At 41.6% G+C, this 25,288-nt stretch overlaps 1 protein-coding gene across 3 annotated transcripts; it reads right to left on the reverse strand.

Moving 5' to 3' along the window:
• zgc:162872 (BAR_ACAPs and ArfGap_ACAP domain-containing protein) lies at positions 1–14,992 on the reverse strand. 3 transcript variants are annotated; one of them, XM_055879314.1, is made up of 23 exons: positions 14,355–14,992; positions 14,101–14,158; positions 13,873–13,992; positions 13,667–13,720; positions 13,508–13,566; positions 12,846–13,029; positions 10,016–10,099; positions 9,850–9,894; positions 9,559–9,654; positions 8,901–8,975; positions 8,712–8,815; positions 8,545–8,596; positions 8,316–8,416; positions 7,933–8,044; positions 7,511–7,680; positions 7,186–7,255; positions 6,864–6,958; positions 6,142–6,218; positions 5,837–5,991; positions 5,326–5,435; positions 3,940–4,050; positions 3,790–3,851; positions 1–1,622 (listed from the first exon to the last, which is right to left on the reverse strand). In XM_055879314.1, the coding sequence occupies exons 1-23, from the start codon at positions 14,405–14,407 to the stop codon at positions 1,453–1,455; spliced, it is 2,217 nt and encodes a 738-aa protein (XP_055735289.1). In that variant the 5' UTR covers positions 14,408–14,992; the 3' UTR covers positions 1–1,452. The 3 variants fall into 3 exon arrangements, with proteins under 3 accessions (XP_055735289.1, XP_055735288.1, XP_055735290.1); XM_055879313.1 differs by having other exon boundaries at positions 7,511–7,707; XM_055879315.1 differs by lacking the exon at positions 10,016–10,099 and having other exon boundaries at positions 7,511–7,707.
• Positions 14,993–25,288: the final 10,296 nt, after the last annotated feature.

Raw genomic sequence — 25,288 nt, forward strand, 5'->3', positions numbered from 1 at the left:
CAGTATTAAGACACATTTTATTATATCTGACTGTGCCTCAGTAAAATAATATATAATAGGCCTATATTTAAGCAATAGGGCCCAAGGGGATGTGGTATATTGGCCATATACCACAAACCCCCAAGATGCCTAATTGCCATTATAAACTGGTTACCAACATAAGTAGAACAGTAAACAAGTATTTCTGCGTCATATTGTCTGATATACACACAGCTGAAATGCTGTTTCAGCCAATTATAATCCAGGACCCAAACTACCCGCTTTATAATACATTCTAAATCCCTGCATTCTCATTTTACAGTTTTGGTCCACTTAATTCCTCTGCAAAAAAAACATAACAATAACAGTCTATTATAAGGAGCCATTGCTTTCAATGGGATTGATCCAGACTCAAATTGAAAGATTAACCGGGGTGTAATCATTAGTACACAATGTAACAAAAATGTTTCACAACAGAAAATGTTCTGCAATGAAAACGAGTTTTTATTGGACAGATTTGGGTAGGTACCTCCCTGTCTCGTCCTGTTTGGTTCCTAGTGAATACACCCCACGTTCAGCGAGAATCAACTGTTCCCTCAGATGACCTGTAATTAGCAACATGTATAGGCTATGGCATGCAGCAGTTCAGTCAGTAAGTGTAAGTCATCTAATAACATCTGAAATATTGGAGTGGCTAATAACAATACATAAAAAATATAATACTTTAGTATTTCAATATGTAACCCTTTTATATTCCTTATTTATGTCCTTTTTGGGCATTACAGCAGACTGAGCAAACACAGTTCATATGCATCTGTAACATTGAATATAATAAGTTCTAAACAGGATTGAGATCCTGAGACCGTTTGCTTCCTTGTAGCAGTAGGCCTAGTAGTTTAAGTTTTCTTTTTCTTTGTAAAACTGTTCAGGGAACTTTTCTAATAACTTTAAAAGTGTGCCTCAAAACTGAAGCAAGTTTAAAAAATCTATATGTTTTACTTTGTTCAAGTCAGAATTTGATTTGTTATTTAACTGCTGAGGCACAATGACAACTGTCCGACACTGCAGCCCTGAAGGACCAGGCGGGAGCAACTTTACAGAATGTTTAGATATACTGTAGATGTTTTGTATAGATGAGGTGTGAGTGTTTGTTATGTAGAACTGAGAGTCATGTCATTTCTACCTTAAACGTTGTGAACGTTTCACCTCATTGGATTCACCCCTGGGTTCCCCATTCTTGACCTGAAAAGTGGTAACACCCCTTTTCCTTTAGAATTCCAAACCCTAGGTCTCCTCCTCTTTATTTACATGGGAGAATCTCTATTGCATAATCCTTGCGTGCTCTCTCACCTCCTTCTCAAAACCTATTGGATGAGAATGCCAGAGTCCCCACCCGTCTGACCTTTTCCTCCAATGGGTTTTTAGAAAGAGGCAAGATGAGAGGACACGAGGAGTATGCAATTGAGATTCTCCCTATGTGTCTTCCTCCTCCTTCTCTGCCTTGTGCTGGTAATTCACCATCCTCTTGTCCTGTCCCTCCTCTTGTCCGCTTCTGCTGAACTGTCGACGGGTGAGTCTTTCTGGATCGTGAGAAGCCATATCACTGAAGTCACGGAAGATGTCTTGAAATGTCTCATCGTCACCTGGAAAGAAACACACAAGCATTTCAGCAACATTTTGTGTTTCAATTAAGGGTTGTGTTTAGTAGGCACGAAATGAAACAGAGTGAAACAGGCTGAACTATCTGTACTTGTTCAATAAAAACAAGCCATTTTAGTCTTCATTGCAAAACGTTTTGCTATGGTGAGCCCTAATGAATACAACCCGGCACAGCAAAATAGCATTCTAGGAGTTTTCACATTCAGCACGGACAGAGAAGTCTGGCTGATACCAAAACTCGAAGTCCTCCTGACTACAGAGTCTAGGGAGGCTGTTAGATGCTGTCAGCACTATGCGTCAATAATGAAGGGGGCTGTGCTTTTACTGGTTTGTTCTCTTCGTCTTTCTCTCTCAAACACCCTCATGGACAGCCTCACACAGCCCCGGAGCACCGCCCTCTTCCTTTACAAATGTTAGATTTTTCACATCCAAACGAGAGGTCTTAACGTTTGAGATAACCAATCAAAGCGTGCTCTATTTCTGAATGAATATTGCACCAACAAATGAATTCCTGTCCAGACCAGTGGGGCACAGCACTCCCTAGCTGTGTACCATGTGGGTGGCGTCAGCCAAGCTACAGACAAATACCACAGAAGGTGAAAGAACAAAGTCTACTCACAAAGTTTAGATAAACATTGTTGGGTCGATTGGTTCACCTCAACTCTGGAAATCACTATGACTTGCAACTGGAATTGGACTCTATGGATAGGGCTAAATTGAAATGTTTCTTACAGAAGAAATATGAAAAGCATATGCATAAGCATGGTAGCAATTCAAAGGGAGCAGTTTGGAGATTACGGGTAAATTATTTGACCAAAATTGAGGACACAACAGTTCACCGCAGAACTGTTTTCTGTGCATTTTATACTGAACTAAAATAAAAACGCAACATGCAACATTTACAGTTCATATAAGAAAATCAGTCAATTGAAATAAATGCATTAGGCCCTAATCTATGGATTTCACATGACTGGCCAGGGGTGCAGCCATGAGTGGGCCTGGGGGGGGGGGGGGGGGGGGGCATAGGCCCAACCACTTGGCAGCCAGGCCCACCCACTGGGGAGCCAGGCTCAGTCAATCAGAATGAGTCGTCCCCCCCCCCGACGATCCCACAGGTGAAGAAGTCGGATGTGGAGGTCCTAGGCTGGTGTGGTTACATGTGGTCTGCGGTTGTGAGGCCAGTTCGACATACTGGCAAATTCTTTAAAACAATGTTGGAGGCAGCTTATTGTAAAATAATTAACAATTGAATTCTCTGGCAACAGCTCTGGTTGACATTAATTCAGTCAGCATGCCAGTTGTATCTCCCTCAAAACTTGTGACATCTGTGGCATTGTGTTGTGCTACAAAATTGCACATTTTAGAGTGGCCTTTTATTGTCCCCAGCATAATTACTGTTGTTGTTTACGCAATTCAAAACCGTCCCATTATAAATGGCAATCTGGGTCAGGTGGGCATAATTTGAAAGCTTGTTCTATTGCCAACATGACTAGCTAAGTTATAAAATACAATCTTAAAAAGGAGTCATAAAGGAGTCATGTGTGCATTTAGGTGCAAGTTCTGCCGCAAATTTTCTTCACAATAGACAAACATTGGCTCATTCTGTTCATAACAACCTAGGGTATGAAGCCATGTCATCTTGTAACTGTACATCAACATAGTGATCATAAACGTTGGCACTGTATATGACATGAGTTTTATGGAAATGTGAAGTGCACATTTGGACTCACAGGTGTTTGGCTTGCTTGTATGACATCACAGCGGTATTTATTATAATCCTCAACGTCTCATCTTTCAAAATACACTTAAAATACCTCTTAATTTACAGCATTCCCCTCACTCAGACAACAAAACATTTGCAAAAGATGCCCAATTAGTGGGAAGGATGGGGGCAACTTCTTGTCACGTGCGGTGCTCAATTTCAGAAAAGCTGACGGGTCAAAACCCATACAGAGCTGTGAAGTGGAGGCCCTGAGCTCTGATGTCATGTATAGCATGTTACTGTGCAGCCACTGCGTTCCAATTTAGTCACTTATCAGTTAACATATCTTCCATTTTCAACCCGTATACAGGTACGAGTGTAAAGGCCTACAGGCGAGAAACAAATAAAGGTATCAGCATTTTATTAAACATCAACATAGTGAATGTTACCCATAGATCCAAAGAATCCCTCGGAGTCTCTCATCTCTTCATTCATGCGAGCCATTCGTAGTCTGGAAAACAGTCCCCAAAAAATACAGGGCGTTAACAAACTACCACAAAGCTTCCACTTTTCCTGCATTTCAGAGTGGATTTACTTACAGGGTTACAATATCGGCATGTGCTGTCTCTATGGCAATGGCGAGTGGGTCCTGCCCCCTCTCGTCAACTGCATACTGATTGGCTCCCTTTTTTAGAAGTAGACACACTTGCCTGTGAGAAACATGATAGTTATTCATTTGCACCCACCAAACAGATTTTAACCAATCATATACTGATATACTATAGCCTAAGACATCAGTGGTTCTCAATGTGGTACTGCAAGGGGTCAGCGACCAAATTATTTTAAAAAAAGAAGAAAAGGAGCCAGATACTTGGTTAGTCCGATCATGCACTGCAGAAATCATAGTAAAACCCTTTGCATGCTTTTTCATTGAATTCTCAAGTAGGAGTTGTGTTCTGATTATGAAGGGATCCCGGAGGAATTTGCTATCACAAAAGGGGTCCCTGACCCCAAAAACTTAAGAAAACCCTTGGCCTGACCTGGAAGTACTTCTTCTACTGCTATATGGAGGCCAAGGACTTTACCCTGGCTATAAACTCTGGGTCCTAGTTACAGGCACTGTTCCAATAGCATACCAGTTAAAAACGAAGCTACGTTTTGGGCATGCATAGTGTAGATATTGTAAAATAGCCAGCCGTAGTCTATGGTGTTGCCCATCCCTGCTCTATATACTGTATTCCCTGACTGTGTTATGGTTGGACGATGGTATCGCCCCCTATTGGCCAAAGTGAAACAGGTTTATGTGTGTCCGTGTGTGTGTGTGTGTGTGTGTGTGTGTGTGTGTGTGTGTGTGTGTGTGTGTGTGTGTGTGTGTGTGTGTGTGTGTGTGTGTGTGTGTGTCTTTGTGACACATGCCATGATGGAGCAAATTATCAGTCAAATGGGCCGTCTCACAGTAGTGAGTTATAAATCAAGGGCTGAATAGAAGCAAAGTCTACCGTCTTTAGAACTGGATAATAATCGCTTTAGGACTATTTGCCTCATCCTCCCTTAATATTGTTTGTTCTATCGCTCTCGTAAAGCTGTGATTGAGAATAGCCTACGCCTAGGTCCTATAGACTCCGACTTTCATTCTTCTTCCTTTTTAAAGCGTCAACCTTCTGAGGCTATTTGAATATTTGGGATATAGGCAACTGTATCTCATTCTAACTTGTCTTAAAGCTTTTATGATAGGCCTAGTAGGAGGATAGGTTATTGGCCATGGAGGGTCAGGGGGTTTTCTGACCCGCCCAGATCATTTATTTCCGACGCTCTTCACATTCAGGCTACCTAGCTGTCAATCATCGTCAATAGACGATACTATAGTAATATCGCCCAACCCTAGTCTGTGGGAAAGCATTGGTGTGAATTAAATAGAACACTATTCCAACACCATACATATACTGTATATGGAACTGATGTATCTCTATGGGTGTGACCCTCACCCTGTGTGGCCCCAGGTGGCTGCAGTGTGAAGGGCACCTTGACCGCGCTGGTCACGGTAGTTTACATTGGCTCCATTCTGCAGTAGGAACTCACAGGCCGACAGGGAGCCCTGCAGACAGACAGAAAAGCATATACATGTAAGACAAGTGCACAACCCATGTTTAGGGCCCTGAAGTAAAAAGAAATACACATAAAACAAACTACCTAGTCAGGATAACCTTGGGGGCCTACCATGCTAAAGTATAAATATAACACAATCTATGTCAAACAGACTTAGCAATATTACGTTGCCATGATGTTGCAGATGATGCATCACGATGCACTCAAGAGTATCACAGAATATCTGCACATGTGCATCGGTGCACTTCAATAGCTTCAGTGTGATAACTGCAAAACCGAAACAGCTGAGAAGTTTAGCCCTGGGATTGAATGTCCTGAGCAGCTTGATATTGCTGATTACTTTGTGCATCGCTGACTGTACCCTTAAATAATGTCCATGGCGCTACTCACCCCAAAAGTTGAGCCAATGAGAGCAGTGCGTCCCTCCTCCTCAGCTTGGCTCCAGTTCACCTCTGCACCCTGCGCCAACGCTGATGCCATGGTGACCAGGTCCCCTTGGAAAGCAGCCCGGTACAACTGGCGTCCTGCATTCTCCCTCCCAATCTCTACAGTAACAATAATAGCGTCATTGAAAGAGGAATGGACTGAGACGAAATTTAGGAGTTAAATTCACACAAAGACACACATACCGACCGACAGAGACACACAAACAACATCAAACTCGTGCAGAGCTGAGTAGTACGATAGGGACCTACGTGTTTCAGGCGAGCTGGCATCCTTCACAAATCTTTTCTCCACATATTTCTCTTTAATCCATGTCTCTTTCTCTGGGCTGAAAGAGAGAGAGAGAATAACTGTTAAAGCAGGGGACTGTGCAGGGAGTCAAACTATTTTAGTAGTTTTGTTTCAAATCAAACATTGTAAAGCCCTATGTGAAGTCTTTTGAAACCTAAGAGTGTTCACTCTTAGGAAAAAATAGTTCCATGTAGAACCCTGTGGAAAGGGTTCTTCAAAGGGTTCTCCCATGGGGACAGCCGAAGAACCCTTTTAGGTTCTAGATGGAACCTTTCTAAGAGTTCAGTTCATTCAGTGTAGCTCTTTAATAAAAGCAATGCCTTTCAATTGATGGAGTACGTCTCTTTCAATTGGAACATGTGAGACTTATATAAAGGGTTTTATTTCTTTTTATTTCACCTTTATTTAACCAGGTAGGCCAGTTGAGAACAAGTTCTCATTTACAACTGCGACCTGGCCAAGATAAAGCAAAGCAGTGCGACACAAACAACACCACAGAGTTACACATGGAATAAACAAGCGTACAGTCAATAACACAATAGGGAAAAAAGAAGAAAGTCTATATACAGTGTGTGCAAATGGCGTGAGGAGGTATGGCAATAAATAGGCCATAGTAGTGAAGTAAGGGGAATATAAGGGGTTTGACAGTGTTGCCAAAGAACCTCTGTTGAGAAATGCTTACCGAGGGCTGCCAGGACTAGGCTTTACTCTGCCCTCTGCTGCACACCTGGACTCATATATCCCATTGATGACATCATTACCCAGACCACACAGCAGCTGCCGAGAAGAACAGAGCAGAAGAGTTAAGAAACTAACCTCATACTTAGGGGCAATTCGTTTTTTCCTGACCATGAGCTCTGACAAGTAAAACTCTTGGCCCTAGGTATAGCCAGCTGGTCATGCAGTCAGGAAAATCTCAGGGCTACTACTCATAATTGTAATATTTTATCTTGAGCTTCTCAACTTTAATTTGTAACATGTATGTGAGAATTCTGCTACAGTACCTTCAGCTGTTCGGGATCCCAGGAGTCTAGGGTGAGAGATCGCACTTTGGAAAGATGGACCCCAAGGCTCCTGTTAAAAAAAACACAACACAACAGAAACATGGTGGTCAGTAACACCGGTCTTGGGAAGCTCCAGGGGGACTAACAGGACTACAGGGCATGCAGGTTTTTGTTCCAGCCTAGCACTAACACACCTGATTCAACTGATCTTGATCTGAGACCTTGATCTGTAAAATGAGGTGTGAAAGTGCTGGACTGAAACAAAAGCCTGCACGCCCTGTCAGTCCCCCAGGACTATCAACACCACACACTAGCAAGGGAGTACCTGTGGATGCCGGAGCACTCGATGCACACGGTGATACCCAGGTTGACGCTGGCCCAGCGTGGCTCCTCCTCACTGCAGTCGCAGCAGCGGTGGTTCCCCGGACTTTGGAGGGCCACAACCAAAGCCGCAGGCCTTTGAGGAGGCTGTCCTGGCTGGGGGTCTGAGGGGCTCTGGAGGGGCAGAGGGATTTCTTTGGGCTGGGCACACAGAGGCATAGTTAGAATGTATTTGCCTAGAGATTCGTTAATAGGTCAATAGGACACTGACGGTATGCTGTTTTGTTTAGTTAAATGTGACTTTGTTTTGTTTTCTTTGTACTATTTTTTTTAATACAAAAATCTAAGTGCTCGACAATTGTAGTTAAATATTGTAGTATGGAAAATCTGTTAATGTGTCTGTAAGCTTGTCTGAGTTGTAAATACCTGAGGCTGCTGGGACTCCACTCTCTCGCGGTAGGCCATGTCTATGCTCCCTAGAACGGCACTGATCCAAGCCTGCTTCAGCTCCTCTGAGTCAGCCTGAAGGGCACAGCATCTGGGCAGAGGGAAGACAGACAGGTCAATGAGGGATAACTTGGACTTGAGCTCTGCTTTAATTCAATGCGTCACATACAAAATATAAGTCAAATATTTCCACTGTATCCGAAATCAGCTGCGATGCTTGCACTGTTAAATCTTCAATGACTGAGTTTTTATTATCTCACAGATAAAGCCCCACGGAGATACATTTAAACAACATTTGGTGGAAAACTTCAGAAAAAATGTAAATACAACAACAAATATAGAATTTAAAACTGCTTAGCTACTTTTTAACAGAAACCAGCTCAAAACTGAAGCGGCGGTCAATGCTGTCCAGAGACTTCACCGCACACAGCCTGAGGTCATCAAACAGCGACACAGGCTCCTCCTACAGGAAGACAACTCTCAATCACAACTATTCAAGGACACAAAAATGTCTGTAATAAAATTCTGCAGTACAACTATAATAAATGATTGCTCAAAAGACCAAATAAATACATAAATAAACTGTCCTACCTTGTGTGACTTTGTGTACACCAATTGGTTGTCTTTAATGGAGAACCAGCATCTAAAGCAAGATTTGAGATTTAGTGACGTGTTGAATACAGGGGAGTAATTAACTGCCATTGTGTGACATAAGTTGTAAGGTATCACAGTAAAGAATTTGTGTTTCTCTCGCTTACCTCTTCCATGTCTTGTTCTTTCTCCGAGATCTTTTGAAGAGGTAGCCCTGTATGGTTTCCCCACCATCAGGACAGGAACGTAGTATGGGCTCCCCTGAGGCATCCTGGACACAAACACACACATTTGTGTTAGTTAAGTGATAATCCTTCACCAACTGTGAGCGTCTGGCATCTGATGATAACACTCACTCTCTGCTGGATCAGTAGGTGGGTATTCTCCAGGTCCTTTCTTTTAGCTGTACATTCAGTCGAGAGTTGAGCAAGCTGTCAAAGGGCATATTATCATAAATCTCAATGAACCAGTAGGCAATGATATTGGCAGCCGCATTCTGGACTATATACTCCCTGAGTGGCAGGCACAAGCACAGATTTTTTTGTATTTAAGTGGCAGGCACAAGCACAGATAGGGCTCAACCAGTGCCCGAGCACCTGCCCTTTTGACCTCTGAAAAAATGTCCTCCCCGCTCAGATTTTTTTTATTAACGACTTTTTCAAATTGTATTTTTAGTCTTTTTTCAATGTTTTAATTTTAAATGTAACAAATTTCACATTAAACTAGCTAATTTAATTAACTCTTGGGAAAAATCCCCCTCCTCACCCTCCAGTTTAAAGTGCGCACGTCTGACTTCCGCATGCAATCAGTGGCCACTGACACCGAATGGAGAGTATGTCCTTTTTTGTTGTTGAGAACCAGGCTATTTTTTTTTTTTTACAGTTATGCCAGGTATTTTTAGCTACAGAGTTTTTCCTGGTCAGGTCGCATGGTCAGTAAAGACTCCTGTCCTTAATTATAGTGACTTTCCCTCAACTAATAATCACATCGTCTGGTCTGTCACTGTAGTCTCACCTGTGCGGCCATGGACTTCATAGTGGGCTCCAAGTCTCTCAGCAAGTCAAAGCCTTGGTGGAAGAAGGTATACTGGGCATGGAAGTAGGAGAACACCTGAAACAAACAATATAGGGATGACTGATCAACCAATTCTACATCTTCAGTTTCAATATGACATGCCCACTCTCCAATGTTCTTCACAATTCACGTTTTAATTATTTATTGTCATTCATTGCACTGTGTTCACCTGGGTATTTAACTACGTTTGCATTTAAGATCACCCACTACAGCTTAGAAACTGTGACTCACAGAATTTAGGATGTCCAGCTTCTGCTGGGCCTTGAAGTTATTCAGCTGCAAGAAGAGCAATGGTTAAAAGGACAAATTAACAAAAACAATGCAAGCCACAATCTAAAAATCTGTTCAACTTTACAAAATGAATTTCAAAGCATTGAACGTATTAATATGACCTCACCAATCGCTGAAGAAACCAAAATGAATGCCTTAACTCCGTTAACTCTGGGTTCTGTTTATTAGGCACCAAACAGAAGAACATGGACTGAAACAAGGAGGGACTTCCTTCACTTATCCAATAAGAAACGCTCATATTTTGTTTTCTGTTGCAATTATTATTATTTGAATTCCACCTTAAAGAACACGACCCAGGCCTCATCCTTGTCATTAATAGCCATCCTAAAATGCACGTTTGCTACTGTTTAGCCATGTCATGGGTTGTCTGGTTATGCACCGGCCTGTTTATGATGACATACAGTATCTGTTCCTGCTCTGTTAGAACGTACCTAAACGTGTTCTCTCACCTGCTTACTCAAACCTTAAACAAATAAACCCCTCCCGCTGTTCCAGGATGTCTTTGTCAGTGAGTCCTTTGTCATCTGAGTTCTCTGCTAAATAGTCTCTGCTGGGAATGCCCTACTTCAGCAGCCATCATCTGCTCTCTGAGGAATCACACATTCATTCAATTTCCAATCTGGCCCTCATACCATCATCGTAACCTAGTTACAGTGGGGAGAACAAGTATTTGATACACTGCCGATTTTGCTGGTTTTCCTACTTACAAAGCATGTAGAGGTCTGTAATTTTTATCATAGGTACACTTCAACTGTGAGAGACGGAATCTAAAACAAAAATCCAGAAAATCACATTGTATGATTTTTAAGTAATTAATTTGCATTTTATTGCATGCCATAAGTATTTGATCACCTACCAACCAGTAAGAATTCCGGCTCTCACAGACCTGTTCGTTTTTCTTTAAGAAGCCCTCCTGTTCTCCACTCATTTCCTGTATTATTAGTGTTAATCTGCTAAATTGTAATTATTCGATTTATTGCCTACCTCATGCCTTTTGCACACATTGTATATAGATTCTCTTTTTCCTACCATGTTATTGACTTGTTTATTGTTTACTCCATGTGTAACTCTGTGTTGTTGTCTGTTCACACTGCTATGCTTTATCTTGGCCAGGTCGCAGTTGCAAATGAGAACTTGTTCTCAACTAGCCTACCTGGTTAAATAAAGGTGAAATAAAATAAAATAAAAATTAACTGCACCTGTTTGAACTCGTTACCTGTATAAAAGACACCTGTCCACACACTCAATCAAACAGACTCCAACCTCTCCACAATGGCCAAGACCAGAGAGCTGTGTAAGGACATCAGGGATAAAATTGTAGACCTGCACAAGGCTGGGATGGGCTACAGGACAATAGGCCAGCAGCTTGGTGAGAAGGCAACAACTGTTGGCGCAATTATTAGAAAATGGAGGAAGTTCAAGATGTCGGTCAATCACCCTCGGTCTGGGGCTCCATGCAAGATCTCACCTCGTGGGGCATCAATGATCATGAGGAAGGTGAGGGATCAGCCCAGAACTACACGGCAGGACCTGGTCAATGACCTGAAGAGAGCTGGGACCACAGTCTCAAAGAAAACCATTAGTAACACACTACGTCGTCATGGATTAAAATCCTGCAGCGCACGCAAGGTCCCCCTGCTCAAGCCAGCGCATGTCCAGGCCCGTCTGAAGTTGGCCAATGACAATCTGGATTATCCAGAGGAGGAATGGGAGAAGGTCATGTGGTCTGATGAGACAAAAATTGAGCTTTTTGGTCTAAACTCCACTCGCCGTGTTTGGAGGAAGAAGAAGGATGAGTACAACCCCAAGAACACCATCCCAACCGTGAAGCATGGAGGTGGAAACATCATTCTTTGGGGATGCTTTCTGCAAAGGGGACAGGACGACTGCACCGTATTGAGGGGAGGATGGATGGGGCCATGTATCGCGAGATCTTGGCCAACAACCTCCTTCCCTCAGTAAGAGCATTGAAGATGGGTCGTGGCTGGGTCTTCCAGCATGACAACATCCCGAAACACACAGGCAGGGCAACTAAGGAGTGGCTCCGTAAGAAGCATCTCAAGGTCCTGGAGTGGCCTAGCCAGTCTCCAGACCTGAACCCAATAGAAAATCTTTGGAGGGAGCTGAAAGTCCGTATTGCCCAGCGACAGCCCCGAAACCTGAAGGATCTGGAGAAGGTCTGTATGGAGGAGTGGGCCAAAATCCCTGCTGCAGTGTGTGCAAACCTGGTCAAGAACTACAGGAAATGATCTCTGTAATTGCAAACAAAGGTTTCTGTACCAAATATTAAGTTCTGCTTTTCTGATGTATCAAATACCTATGTCATGCAATAAAATGCAAATTAATTACTTAAAAATCATTCAATGTGATTTTCTGGATTTTTGTTTTATATTCCGTCTCTCACAGTTGAAGTTTACCTATGATAAGAATTACAGACCTCTACATGCTTTGTAAGTAGGAAAACCTGCAAAATCGTCAGTGTTTCAAATACTTGTTCTCCCCACTGCATCTCCCTTCATTCTCTTTCCTCCCCCCTGTAACTATTCCCTAAGTCATTGCTGTAAATGAGAATGTGTTCTCGGTAAACTTACCAGCTAAAATAAAAAAGATCACAGCTGAGTGTACTTTACACTATGAGCAGAATGAAAAGAATCATCTAAGTAAGAATTACCTGAGTGCTACTCACTCCACTAACAATTCCTACCCTGTGTAAACATCCCTAATCCCAAGTAGGGTTGCAAAATTCCAGAAATTGTCTCCAAAGTTCGCAGGTATTTTCGGAATTCCGGGTTGGAGACTTTTTACACCTTTCCGAAATTTTGCAACCCTACTTAGTACTTCCTCAAACTAAAGTGAAATTCTTTGACTATAACTAGCAGTTTATTTTCCAATTGTATGTACTGATCTGTGGTTATGCATCTGGATATTGCATTTACCTGCAAGCAGTAATCAAGGGCAAAGTGCTGGTGACATTTGCGTGTGGCCAACAGCAGATGGCTGGCACGCTCTGCATCGGTGACTTTGTGGAGGTATATCTGGGCATTTTTCACCGCCGCTGTCTCCAGATCCTCCCCAATCCGCACAAACTCCTTCCTAGTCTCTCCTAGCTGGGGTATGAACCTAAATGACAAAGACATAAAGGACATTTATAATGCATTATGATGCAGTTATAATGCATTGTAAAACTTGTCATGAGCATGTATGACCCCCGTACACTGTCTTATAATTATCTCTTCTTCTTTTGTCACACACACCTGTTAGGTGTAGTGAAATGTGTTGTTTTACAGGGTCAGCCATAGTAGTATGGTGCCCCTGTAACAAATGAGGGTTAAGTGCCTTGCTCAAGGGCATCGAGAGATTTTTCATCTTGTCGGCTCGAGTATTCGAACCGGCAGTTAGTAGCCCAACACTCTAACCGCTAGGTTACCTGCCACCCTAATGATAATGATCCCGACTAGATTCCAGCCATTTTGAGTAAGTTGAAATGTTGAAACATCGAGAGACCTAAGCCTTATTATAAGACATTATTAAGGCTCATGCTTATAACAAGTTATAAGTGCACCTGTGTGTGTGTGTGTGTGTGTGCACGGCAACATACTGTGTGAGAAGGTTTGACAGCTGCTGAGTGATAGCTCTCTGCGTCTGGTCAAACAGCACCTAAAGACAGGAGAGAACCACTAGGAGAGTAAAACCTGCGCTGACTAAAGCACATAACAAGTGGACAACAATCATCCGTCTCAAGTGGAACTCAACTCACAGTATGAAAGTTGATCATCTCCTGTAGTCCTTGAATGAACTGACTCATGCAGTTCTATGAGGACAGAAGAGTAGAACGCAACAGACATCAATTTAGTGATAATAAAACAGAACCAAATTCAAATTTTAGCCTCATGATTTGTGTCCCTTATAATTGCCCCAAACCCTTCTTTCCTACATTTTAACCCTCTCCCTGTTCATACATACCATGATGACGCTGTCACGTTTGTGATACGTGGAGAACTCAGCCAGTCCGGCGAGGAAATGCTGATTTGCTGTGTTGTATGCTTGCCCTGATTCAACCATCTTGCCACAGAGCTTCATCACCTGCATCGGGAGGTATACACACTCAGATATTTATCACTTACAATTGACATCACTGCAGAAGCAAAATCATCATGCTGCTACATTTTCAGAGCACAAAGAACTTTGCACCTTTTCCACTCGACTCTGCAGCTCTGCAACATCAGTTTGACACTTATCCAGGGTAAGCCTGAGCAAAACCAATAAAACCAGATTATTCCACAGTCTCCAGAAACTCACCATCAAAGCTATGAAATGCACCATATTGTCATAGTGTCATATTGTTTAAAATCATCCAGACCAGTGTTGTGACAGGTAGAGGAGCAAGGAGTTTTTCCTTAACACCTGAGCAGGAAAAACTCGAGGCCCTAGTGAAGGTTACCAACCTAAATGCAGGTGAGTCCTGGATGCATTCTTCATAGTCCAAGAATGAATCCATTTTGGCTGCGATTTCTCTTCGGTAGAACGGTAGCTGGCTAATCGTTTTGACAAAATAATTCAATGCAATGGGGAGACCTAGATAGCATTAAGCTAGCTAAAACCGTTAGGCTAGCTATGTTTATAAACTGTCTAGGCTATTCATGATACAGATTTAAAGTCACAACTTGCATCACCAACAGTGACAATAACACAACCAGTTGCTACAAGTATAAAGAATGAAACAAAATGTAATTGACATGTTCAGTAGCTAGTGCATTAAAATGGCATGCCTATCATTAGGCTTCGAGTAAAGGATAGCCTAAAAGCTAGCCGGCTAGGTATCCTTCCTTGAAAGACGATCGATGGGATCTGAAAAACTGTCATTCGTTTTTCTGAGCACGAGCGGCAATGACCGCTTACAACAAGTGATGGACTGCATGAGCGTGTAAGCAGCTCAACAGAATTGTAGATATGTCCCTTTGTAATAACTAACTATAAATACTAGTCTCAAACAGCTGTCTCCGCATACATGCAAAGTGTTGCCAATCGCTTTTTGAAAATATCCAATGATGACTATTTTTCTGCTAGCGGCACTAACGATGACGTCACGTCCCTATGGTAATGATGAAACCTTCAAAATAAAAGCCCCCATTTCAAAACATTGCAAGGTGGATAAATCATTCTAAAGATAATACATTTGAATCAATGTCTACTTTTACTGTGCTTCTTAGCAAATTCAAGAAGCAATTCATGGAAAATATATGTTTTTAAAAACATTATTTTCAGAATACTGTTGAAAAATACACATTTTAGACTGGCATGTCACAATATTGGTGTTATAATGAAAAAACTATTATTTGTGCCAGTTTCAAAGTGGAGTTGGAAGTGCTCATTAGACTTTGTAGAATCTATATATGGTGTCATTTCAAAGGGTGCTGAATCATGCGGAGTGTTGCTAGCCTTTTACTCCGGCCATTGCATTGGCCACAATGAAAATCACTGTATATGCATTACATATAAGCTTATATAGAAAAAAATATTCTTTGTGCGGATGTAAAAGTGGGGTTGAGAGTATTCATGAGGGTCTGTAGAATCTATATATAGTGTCATTTCATGGGGCACTGAATAATACAGAGTGTTGCTGGCCTTTTACTACACCCATTCCATTGGCCACAATGAAAATCACTGTATATGCTTTACATATTATATTATTTACATATTGGCTTATAGAGAAAAAAATATTATTTGAGGCGATGTAAAAGTGGTTTTGGGAGTACTCAGTAGGGTCTGTAGGATCTACAGCACCAGTCTGGACACACGTACTCATTCAAAGGTTCTTCTTTATTTTTACTATTTCCTACGTTGCAGAATAATAGTGAAGATGTCAACACTGTGAAATAACACACATGGAATCATGTAGTAACCAAAAAAGTGCTAAACAAATCCAAATATATTTTATATTTGAGATTCTTCAAAGTAGCCACCCTTTGCTCAACTAGTTTCACCTGGAATGCTTTTCCAACACTCTTGAAGGAGTTCCCACATATGCTGAGCACTTATTGGCTGCTTTTCCTTCACTCTGCAGTCCAACTCCTCCCAAACCATCTCAATTGGGTTGAGGTCAGGTGATTGTGGAGGCCAGGTCATCTGATGCAGCACTCCATCACTCTCCTTCTTTGTCAAATAGCCCTTACACAGCCTGGAGGTGTGTTGGGTCATTGTCCTGTTGAAAAAACGATAGTCCCACTAAGCGTAAACCAGATGGGATGGCATATCACTGCAGAATGCTGTGGTAGCCATGCTGGTTAAGTGTATGGAACGCCGGTTGGGTCTTTATGTGTCAAAAAAGATACACATCAAATAACACTATTTGATGCGTCAAATAACAATATGCAAATATTGGCCAATCACAAATAAGGCGCATGTGAAGCCAGCTATGTGAAAAACATTGTCAATCATCATCACCAACAAACATGACACCGCTTTTAAAGTTTTGCCAACCAAGTACAACCACCTTTACAACCACCCCAGGAGGATCAGGTGGCTCAAAGGTAGGATTAATTCTGGTTGGTAATGCCTGGCAAAAGTCAACATTAACCGGCACAGCTACCTAACGTTAATGTAACGCTCCCCCTTTCTATTATTAGCCTATCTAGCCATGTTATCAATTGTTATTTAACAGTATGTCCGTTCGAGTAAACTAGGCCTTTACATTGCTGTTATGTTGTTTTATGATTTCGTAGATTTTTTCTTCAAATATCACTTGAACATGAAGGGTCATAGGACTGGACTGAACTACACTAACTAGCTAGGTATGGCTAACTATAGCAACAGCTACCATGGGGTGTGCGAGTATGGGCGGCGTCGATTATGCTGAGTGTCATTAGTGTAACTTTTTATAACGTTTGCACCTGTCAGATTTCAATCATTCAGGAGACGGCATAATGCTGGAGTCCAAAGGCGGCAAACAGGGAGAAGCCAGCTGATAAATATGAGGGTTTGCCTGATCGCTGACCCTACCATCCAGCAGCTCTTTTCTTATTTTCACCCCTCATGTTCTAACTCACTTTCTCCTTCTCCCTCACCTTCACCTCCCTCATCTCCATTTGTTTATAAACAAATTGTAGTATTTAAAACCTTAATGTCCGAGTATTTTCCCTTAGGATCAATCCTTATTCGATTTGTCATACATTTTGAATGAGCGCCCCCCCTCTAGAACGGACACCTTAAACAATGCCACTTAATATAATGTTTTACATACCCTACATTACTCATCTCATATGTATATGTATATACTGTACTCTATATCATCTACTGCATCTTGCCATCTTTATGTAATACATGTATCACTAGCCACTTTAAACTATGCCACTTTATGTTTACATACCCTACATTACTCATCTCATATGTATATACTGTACTCTATACCATCTACTGCATCTTGCCTATGCCGTTCTGTACCATCACTCATTCATATATCTTTATGTACATATTCTTTATCCCTTTACACTTGTGTGTATAAGGTAGTAGTTGTGGAATTGTTAGGTTAGATTACTTGTTGGTTATTACTGCATTGTCGGAACTAGAAGCACAAGCATTTCGCTACACTCGCATTAACATCTGCTAACCATGTGTATGTGACAAATACAATTTGATTTGATTTGACATAAGGGACATTTTACGTTCGCTATAGAGCCGAGTGGACCAGGACAACTGCCCCATCGTCGACATGATAAATGTCCACAGGGGCAACGTCCTAAACAGTAGCCTGTATGCGTTTCAACGCAAAAACTTGAATGCAGGGGCTAAGATGGATGTTGCATTCGTGTACGTTGAGTCCAAAGCGGAGGGGGCAGTTGACCAAGGGGTCCCTCCAGGGAGTATTACAGGCTCCTCGTGAGGGACATCAGGGACTCGGCCATCTTCGAGGGTCCGGAAGGAGCGAGACACCTGTCCCTTGATGTTCATGGTAAGCCTTCTTTTTATCTGTATTATTAAGGTCAGATTTTCATGTAAAATACAAAAATGAAGCAAAAACAATTAGTGAAGAGGCTTTTTCAGGTGCTTTGTCCAGGGTGATATATCATAGGGATAATACAGCTGGCACATATTTGAAATGGTCTTTTTAGCATCACGAGGGCCTGTATACAACAATTGGGAAAATTATCAGTGTGTGTGTGGTCCATGGAGGGGTTGGTCCACACTTCTTCTCTGAGCGACTCTTTGCAGCAGTGTGTGGGAAGCCTGCACCACCACTCAGTCTGAAGGAGGTGAGCCACACTACTCTGAGAGCACATTTGGAAAATGTCAGTTTGATGTCCTCCCTAACAGCAACAGGAAATAATATATCATTTTTTACAGGTATGGTTTCTTTTGCTGTGTTTAAAATTCTTGATTGCCTGTCATAAATTTTTTAAATTCTAGATCAAAAAAGCAGAGGACCGATCATTTGTGAAGAACAAATTGGAGGATTTGGAAGACTGGCTGAGCCTACTGGGGCTGAAAAGGATTGTTGTCAAGACAATGGAGGACAGGGATGGTGTGATTGAATTGGTGGCTTAACAATTTGTCCAAGGGATCATGCAGGTGGCCTTGGAGCAGTAAGTCAACTCTGTCAAAAATATGTGAAGTACTTGTCATTACCTCCTCTAAAATAAGTATTTTTAATCGGTCCACCACCTGAAATCAATACACATCACTAAATTTGCACTTAACACTTATTTTTTAAATATACATACCATCTCTAAACCATAACAGGTTCAAATATGGTCTCAACTCTCTTGGGCTGCTGGAGGCATTGGGGAACCACCCGACAGCTTGACTCCATAAAGCCTCCCACCTATTAAAAGTAACCTATTCCATACCTGGCGGCAACCGGCAGTGGTTGGAGAACAACACCATCTGCCAGTGGTTCAACTGGCTGGCCGAGGTGCAAGGTAAGATAGTTAAATTGCTCAAGTTTGTCGGTAAATGCATATTATTCCATTTTGGGATTTAAACGTGTATTTGAAATGTTTTACTGTGTACTCCTCAGATGGAGAATGTCTACCTCTAACAGTGGCGATGGTGTTGGCATTTGCTACTGGGGCAACAGTGGTGACCCCCGACCATCGAATTCCTCCACACAGCGCGAGGGAGTCTCACTGGGCAGCAGAAGAAAAAGTACCCAGAGGCAAACACATGTGCTGTGACACTAAGGCTCCCTCTTCATAGCACCTACAATGCCTTTAGGGAATTCATGACCTCTGGTATTGTGAATTCCCCGCATTTCAGTGTTGCATAAAAACATATTATGATACAGAAATTATAGAATTGTATCCAGTAGCACTAAACTACAGTAACAATTGAGTGTTTGAAAATGTAACTGCACATCAACATTTTAAGCATTTATCTACTTACCTTCTATGTATTGTTAGTACAGTGCATTCGGAAAGTATTCAGACCCTTTTATTTCCTCAATCTACACACACCCCATAATGACAAAGCAAAAACAGGTGTTTAGATATTTTTGCAAATGTATAAAAAATATATATATATCACATTTTACGTAGTAAGTATTCAGACCCTTTACTCAGTACTTTGTTGAAGCACATTTGGCAGCGATTACAGCATCGAGTCTTGGCACTACATTTGTATTTATTTAATCCATTTTAGAATAAGGCTCTAATGTAACAAAATGTGGACAAAGTCAAGGGGTCTGAATACTTTCCGAATGCACTGTATATCTGTATTGGCTGTTAATGTTCACTTAATGATTAGTAATTCTAAATTAATTATACAGTCCATATTGTTGTTTGTCTTGGTGTTTTATGGTTTTGTTTTTTAGAAACACTTTACGGACACTTCACTAATAACCAATATCCTTTACTGATATTGACTGAAGAACTGCTGCCATATTGCTGCCTACTCATCCAAATCTGATAATTTGATGTCCTACATTTAAGAACAAATTAACTTCAGCCATTATAATTTAATTGGAGATACATGCAATAAGGCTTCCCATCCATTGCATTAAGTGACAGCTCCACTTCTGGGAACTGCACCTTTGTAAATTTCAAATGCATTGATCTAAGACCTAGATCCATTAGTCCAAGGCTCTCCAACCCTGTTCCTGGAAAGCTACCCTCCTGTAGGTTTTCAATCCAACCTCAGTTGTAACTAACCTGATTCATTTATTAAGCAGGTAATTATTCAAATCAGGTGCACTAGATTAGGGTTGGAGTGAACCTACAAGACAGTAGCTCTCCAGGAACAAGGTTAGGAGCCCTGCACTAGTCCATCTTCAACCACATCATTTGAGCTGTCACAATGTGTCAACAATGTTATGTTACTAACTGTAATAGGTTGCTGTTAATCACAATGATATAAAATGTAACGGGGGACGAACCACAGGTCCAGTAGAATCCCTATCTTCATAATTTATTTTTTAAACTATAGGGCGTTCTCCACACAATGATTTATTTTAACAATTTATAAAAGTCCCAATTGGGCATTACAAAAATGAAAGTTCTGTTTTAATAATGTCCATTCGGAATGTTCTGTTGTCCTCCCACGGCAGGCACGCTCTGAAGGCTCCAATCCAGTGCTTGCAGTAGGCCTCTCCTGGGTCGTGTTGTACTGAGTGGAAGACAAATATTGTGTCAGCAGATGGGAATGCTGTGCTAAAGCGCAATAGAGCAAAATAACCATAGGCCGTATATCTTAACAGTACCTGACTCTCTCCAAATATGACCTAACAGGCCACCTGTGTCTGAACTCTGGTCCCCATCCGTTTAGAGTTGAAGATGTCTGTCGTACCTTTCTAGAGACCAAATCATAGTGTGTGAAATAGTGGGGAGGGTGGAAGGGGTTTCCAAAAGCAGGAATACAATAATGGCAAAGAAAAAAACAATGAATAATATTATATAAATCCACAACTCAATGGGGAAATCAACAAAGTGTGATAAGGTCATTCAAAATCAAAGGTAAATGGATAGGCGGGGTATATGTTGAATGGAGAAGTACTTAGCTTTTGGGAAGGTCTCCTCTCATCGCTTCAACTCTGGTCAAGGTCCGCCACAGTTCAGCTACAGCACAAGTTACCTAGTTACCTCAGCGGTGTCGGGACCACTGCGCACTGGCAACTCCAGTAGTACCTAAACACAGATATATCTCTGAACCCACCGAGGGGGCATACACCTTGACACTCTTTGTTAAGGTTTGGTGGTTGGAGGAGCTGAGGTGGTGGTGGTGGCTTGAGAGCTGATGGTGGTTGAAGCTGGGGCGAACAAATCCCTGACTGCTGTCAGATTGGCCCTCTGCATTGCCAGGGAAGCCAAGACAAACAACTGCAGAAGTGACTGCCGTTGTTCAGTCCTCAGCCCATGGTGGTTCCACTGACTGGCAAACACAGTAAGATCTCTGTTCACCAGTGGCAGGAACACAAAGTGCAGTGCCCACAGGTGCACCTCATTGTTGATGTCGATGATCTGCTCCGTCTCCAAGAAGGTGAACAGGTCATGGTAAATGTTGGAGACTCAAAAAAAAAAAAGAAATGACCAAAAAAGGGGAACATTGACATATGCAAGTAAGGTTTGAAAAACATCTAGACAGCATTTATAGTCAGTAAGGGAACATCTAAGCAGTCATCCTTAGCAGGTGAAGTGTACACTGGCTCTCTTTTAGCTTTATTGAGTTGAACTGGGACCACTGTTACCATACAGTACCTCAGTATGAAGACTGGACCAAATGAATCTACGGTGACAGTGTTGTCTTAATGCAGTCAGTGTTGAACTAAAGCTTAACACGGGGGGAGTCTACCAGTCATTATAACTATATGCTGGGCATGATATAGACAACACTGTCACCATAGATTCATTTGGTCCAGTCTTCATACTGAGGTACTGTATGGTAACAGTGGTCCCAGTTGCCAGACGTCCCCCCCCACAGCCCCTCTATCCTCTGGTTGTGAGTGCTCCTTCTTCTGAGAGCACTTCCCCTCTCACCACCACTGAACTGCTCCATGAAGGCATAGATACGGTTGTTTTCACCACCCGGTCACATCTCACCCGGGATGGTACTCCGTAGCTGGTGATGGCTGCTTCGAATGACTCCATGACTGTGGCAGTCCTGTTGTTGTCAGAGGCCTTCAGAAATACAACAAGTCTGCTGTAACAATCCACAGCACCATGGATAACAATCCTACACCTAAAAAACAAGATGCGTTTGTTTTACAAAAATGTTGTTTTCAGCGTGTCCATAAATCATTACAGAAAAATACAGAATACACACAAAAGACAAAGTGTCACAAGTTAAAGATACAATTGAAGATTAGAAACTTCTGCAGTTGTCACAAACAGTGTTGTCGATCAGAGTCATAAAAACAGACAAGGACACTAACTCTCCTAACTTTAAAATCTTCTGAAGCATGTTCTAAGATGAAGGGGCATTATAACATTATTCCAGTTACCGTGCCTTAAGATGAGGTAGTCATTCAAAGATCCTATTAAACACGTACTGCACACACAGTGTGAGTCCATGCAACTTATTATGTGACAGTTTTATTTCCTGAACTTACTTTGGCTTGCCATAACAAAGGGGATGAATACTTATTGACTCAAGACATTTTAGCTTTTCATTTTAAAATTTAATTTGTAAAAAAAAACACAATTCCACTTTCCCATTATGGGGTATTGTGTGTAGGCCAGTGACAAAGTCTCAATTTAATCCATTTTAAATTCAGGTTGTACCAAAACAAAATGTGGAAAAATTCAAGAGGTATAAATATTTTCTGAAGGGACTGTATATCCAGGAATGGGGCCACAATTCTTTCATGACCATATAAGCATATAAATCATTCATTTTTTATGACGTTAAGATTGTAAAAACGTGGAGTATTCAGAAGGCCTAAGCGTATGCACATACCGGAACAGCTTATGGTTGCCACCGATGTGCCACAAAGAATTTGGGCCTGCAACTCTGTACTGCCTGCGGTGTAGCCGCTGCTGCATGGCTGCTACATGGCTCTCCTCGCAGCTCCCTGGGGGTTGACACGGATCAGACTCTGTCTAGTATTTTGGACACTAATTGCAGAGTTATACTGCACTGTAACTGTGGTTACACTGCAAAATTACTGCAGTAAAAAAAAATATTTTTGGATGTGGTATTTGCAGCATATACAGTTGAAGTCAGAAGTTTACATACACTTTAGCCAAATACATTTAAACTCAGTTTTTCACAATTCCTGACATTTCATCCAAGTAAAAATTCTCTGTCTTAGGTCAGTTAGGATCACCACTTTATTTTAAGAATATGAAATGTCAGAATAATAGTAGAGAGAATGATTTATTTCAGCTTTTATTTATTTCATCACATTCCCTGTGGGTCAGAAGTTTAGATGCACTCAATTAGTATTTGGTAGCATTGCCTTTAAATTTTTTAACTTTTTGGGCAGCCTTCCACAAGCTTCCCACAATACGTTGGGTGAATTTCGGCCCATTCCTCCTGACAGAGCTGGTGTAACTGACTCAGCCTTGTAGGCCTCCTTGCTCGCACACGCTTTTCATAATTTTCCTGCCATCTATTTTGTGAAGTGCACCAGTCCGTCCTGCAGCAAAGCACCCCCACAACATGATGCTGCCCCCCCCGTGCTTCACGGTTGGGATGGTGTTTTTCAGCTTGCAAGCCTTCGCCTTTTCCTCCAAACATAACGATGGTTATTATGGCCAAACAGTTCTATTTTTGTCCCCATGTGCAGTTGCAAATCGTAGTCTGGCTTTTTTTATGGCGGTTTTGGAGCAGTGGCTTCTTCCTTGCTGAGCGGCCTTTCAGGTTATGTCGATATACGACTCGTTTTACTATGGATATACATACTTTTGTACCTGTTTCCTCCAGCATCTTCACAAGGTCCTTTGTTCTGGGACTGACTTTCACTTTTCGAACCAAAGTACATTAATCTCTAGGAGACAGAACGCATCTCCTTCCTGGGCGGTCTGACGGCTGCGTGGTCCCATGGTGTTTATACTTGCGTACTATTGTTTGTACAGATGAACGTGGTACCTTCAAGCGTTTGGAAATTGTTCCCAAGGATGAACCAGACTTGTGGAGGTCAACAATTGTTTTTCTGAGGTCTTGGCTGATTTCTTTTGATTTTCCCCCTCAAGCAAAGAGGCACTGAGTTTGAAGGTAGGCCTTGAAATACATCCACAGGTACACCTCCAATTGACTCAAATGATGTCAATTAGCCTATCAGAAGCTTCTAAAGCCATGACATAATTTTCTGGAATTTTCCAAGCTGTTTAAAGGCACAGTCAACTTAGTGTATGTGAACATCTGACCCACTGGAATTGTGATACAGTGAATTATAAATGAAATAATCTGTCTGTAAAAATTACTTGTGTCATGCACAAAGTAGATGTCCTAACCAACTTGCCAAAACTATAGTTTATTAACAAGACATTTGTGGAGTAGTTGAAAAACGAGTTTTAATGACTCCAACCTAAGTGTATGTAAACTTCCGACTTCAACTGTATACTGCACTCTGATTGCAATCTTTTTTCGTAAGGGCCGGCTTAAAAGTTTACATAATTCATTGTTGTTTGGTTCATTCAGTCTATATTGAACTTTGCAATTCTGTACCAAATGTAACGTAGCATGCAATATTTATGGTAAGTATTACCTTGTGTCTGACAGAAGCTTGGTCTTTCCTCTTGCACATGCACCATACTCCAATACAGGGTTCGCCAACTCTGGTCCTGGAGAGCTACTGTGCAGGTTTGTATTCCAGCCCATAAATAACATCATGATAACTTGGATCGAAAAAAGGCCTGCACATCCAGTAGCTAGCCAGGACCAGAGATAGGAAACCTTGCCCTAATGCATTGCATTAAAGAAGCTGATTGATAATGCATATATATTTATTCATATTTATTCTGTATGCTGGCAGAGTTTAAATGCTCCAAAGCCACAGGCCTGGATAATATTCCTGCAAGGTTTCTAATAGATTCTGCTGAGCAAATTGGCCCTTGTATTATGCATATTGTTAATCTCTCTCTTGAACAAGGCACCTTTCCCAGGGACATGAAACAAGCTAAAGTTATACCTCTGTATAAGAAGGGGATAAAGTCTGACCCTGGGAATTATAGGCCTGTATCTATCCTCTGTGTAACATCAGAGATCCTGGAGAGAATTGTACATGAGCAAATGTATGAATATGTTAACAAACAGGGTCTAATGTATGATTTTCAGTTGGGTTTTAGAAAAACATACTCCACTGATTCATGTCTACTTTACTTGTGTCACGCCCTGGCCTTAGTATTCTTTGTTTTCTTTATTATTTTAGTTAGGTCAGGGTGTGACATGGGGAATGTTTGTGTTTTGTTGGTTTTGGGTGTTTTTATGGTAAAGGGGTTGTTGGGTATAG

Source organism: Salvelinus fontinalis, chromosome 24 (assembly GCF_029448725.1).
Source record: "Salvelinus fontinalis isolate EN_2023a chromosome 24, ASM2944872v1, whole genome shotgun sequence".
NCBI classification, from domain to species: domain Eukaryota; kingdom Metazoa; phylum Chordata; class Actinopteri; order Salmoniformes; family Salmonidae; genus Salvelinus; species Salvelinus fontinalis.

Bases quoted from the DNA above. Each gene is read 5' to 3' on its own strand.
- zgc:162872 (XM_055879313.1), bottom strand. From the start codon at position 14,407: ATGGATTCATTCTTGGACTATGAAGAATGCATCCAGGACTCACCTGCA. The intron at 13,567-13,666 runs GTGAGTTGAGTT...TCCTGTCTTTAG, and splicing joins AGATGATCAACTTTCATACT to GTGCTGTTTGACCAGACGCA. The intron at 10,100-12,845 runs GTAAATGCAATA...TCCTTGTTTCAG, and splicing joins CCCTTGATTACTGCTTGCAG to TCCATGTTCTTCTGTTTGGT.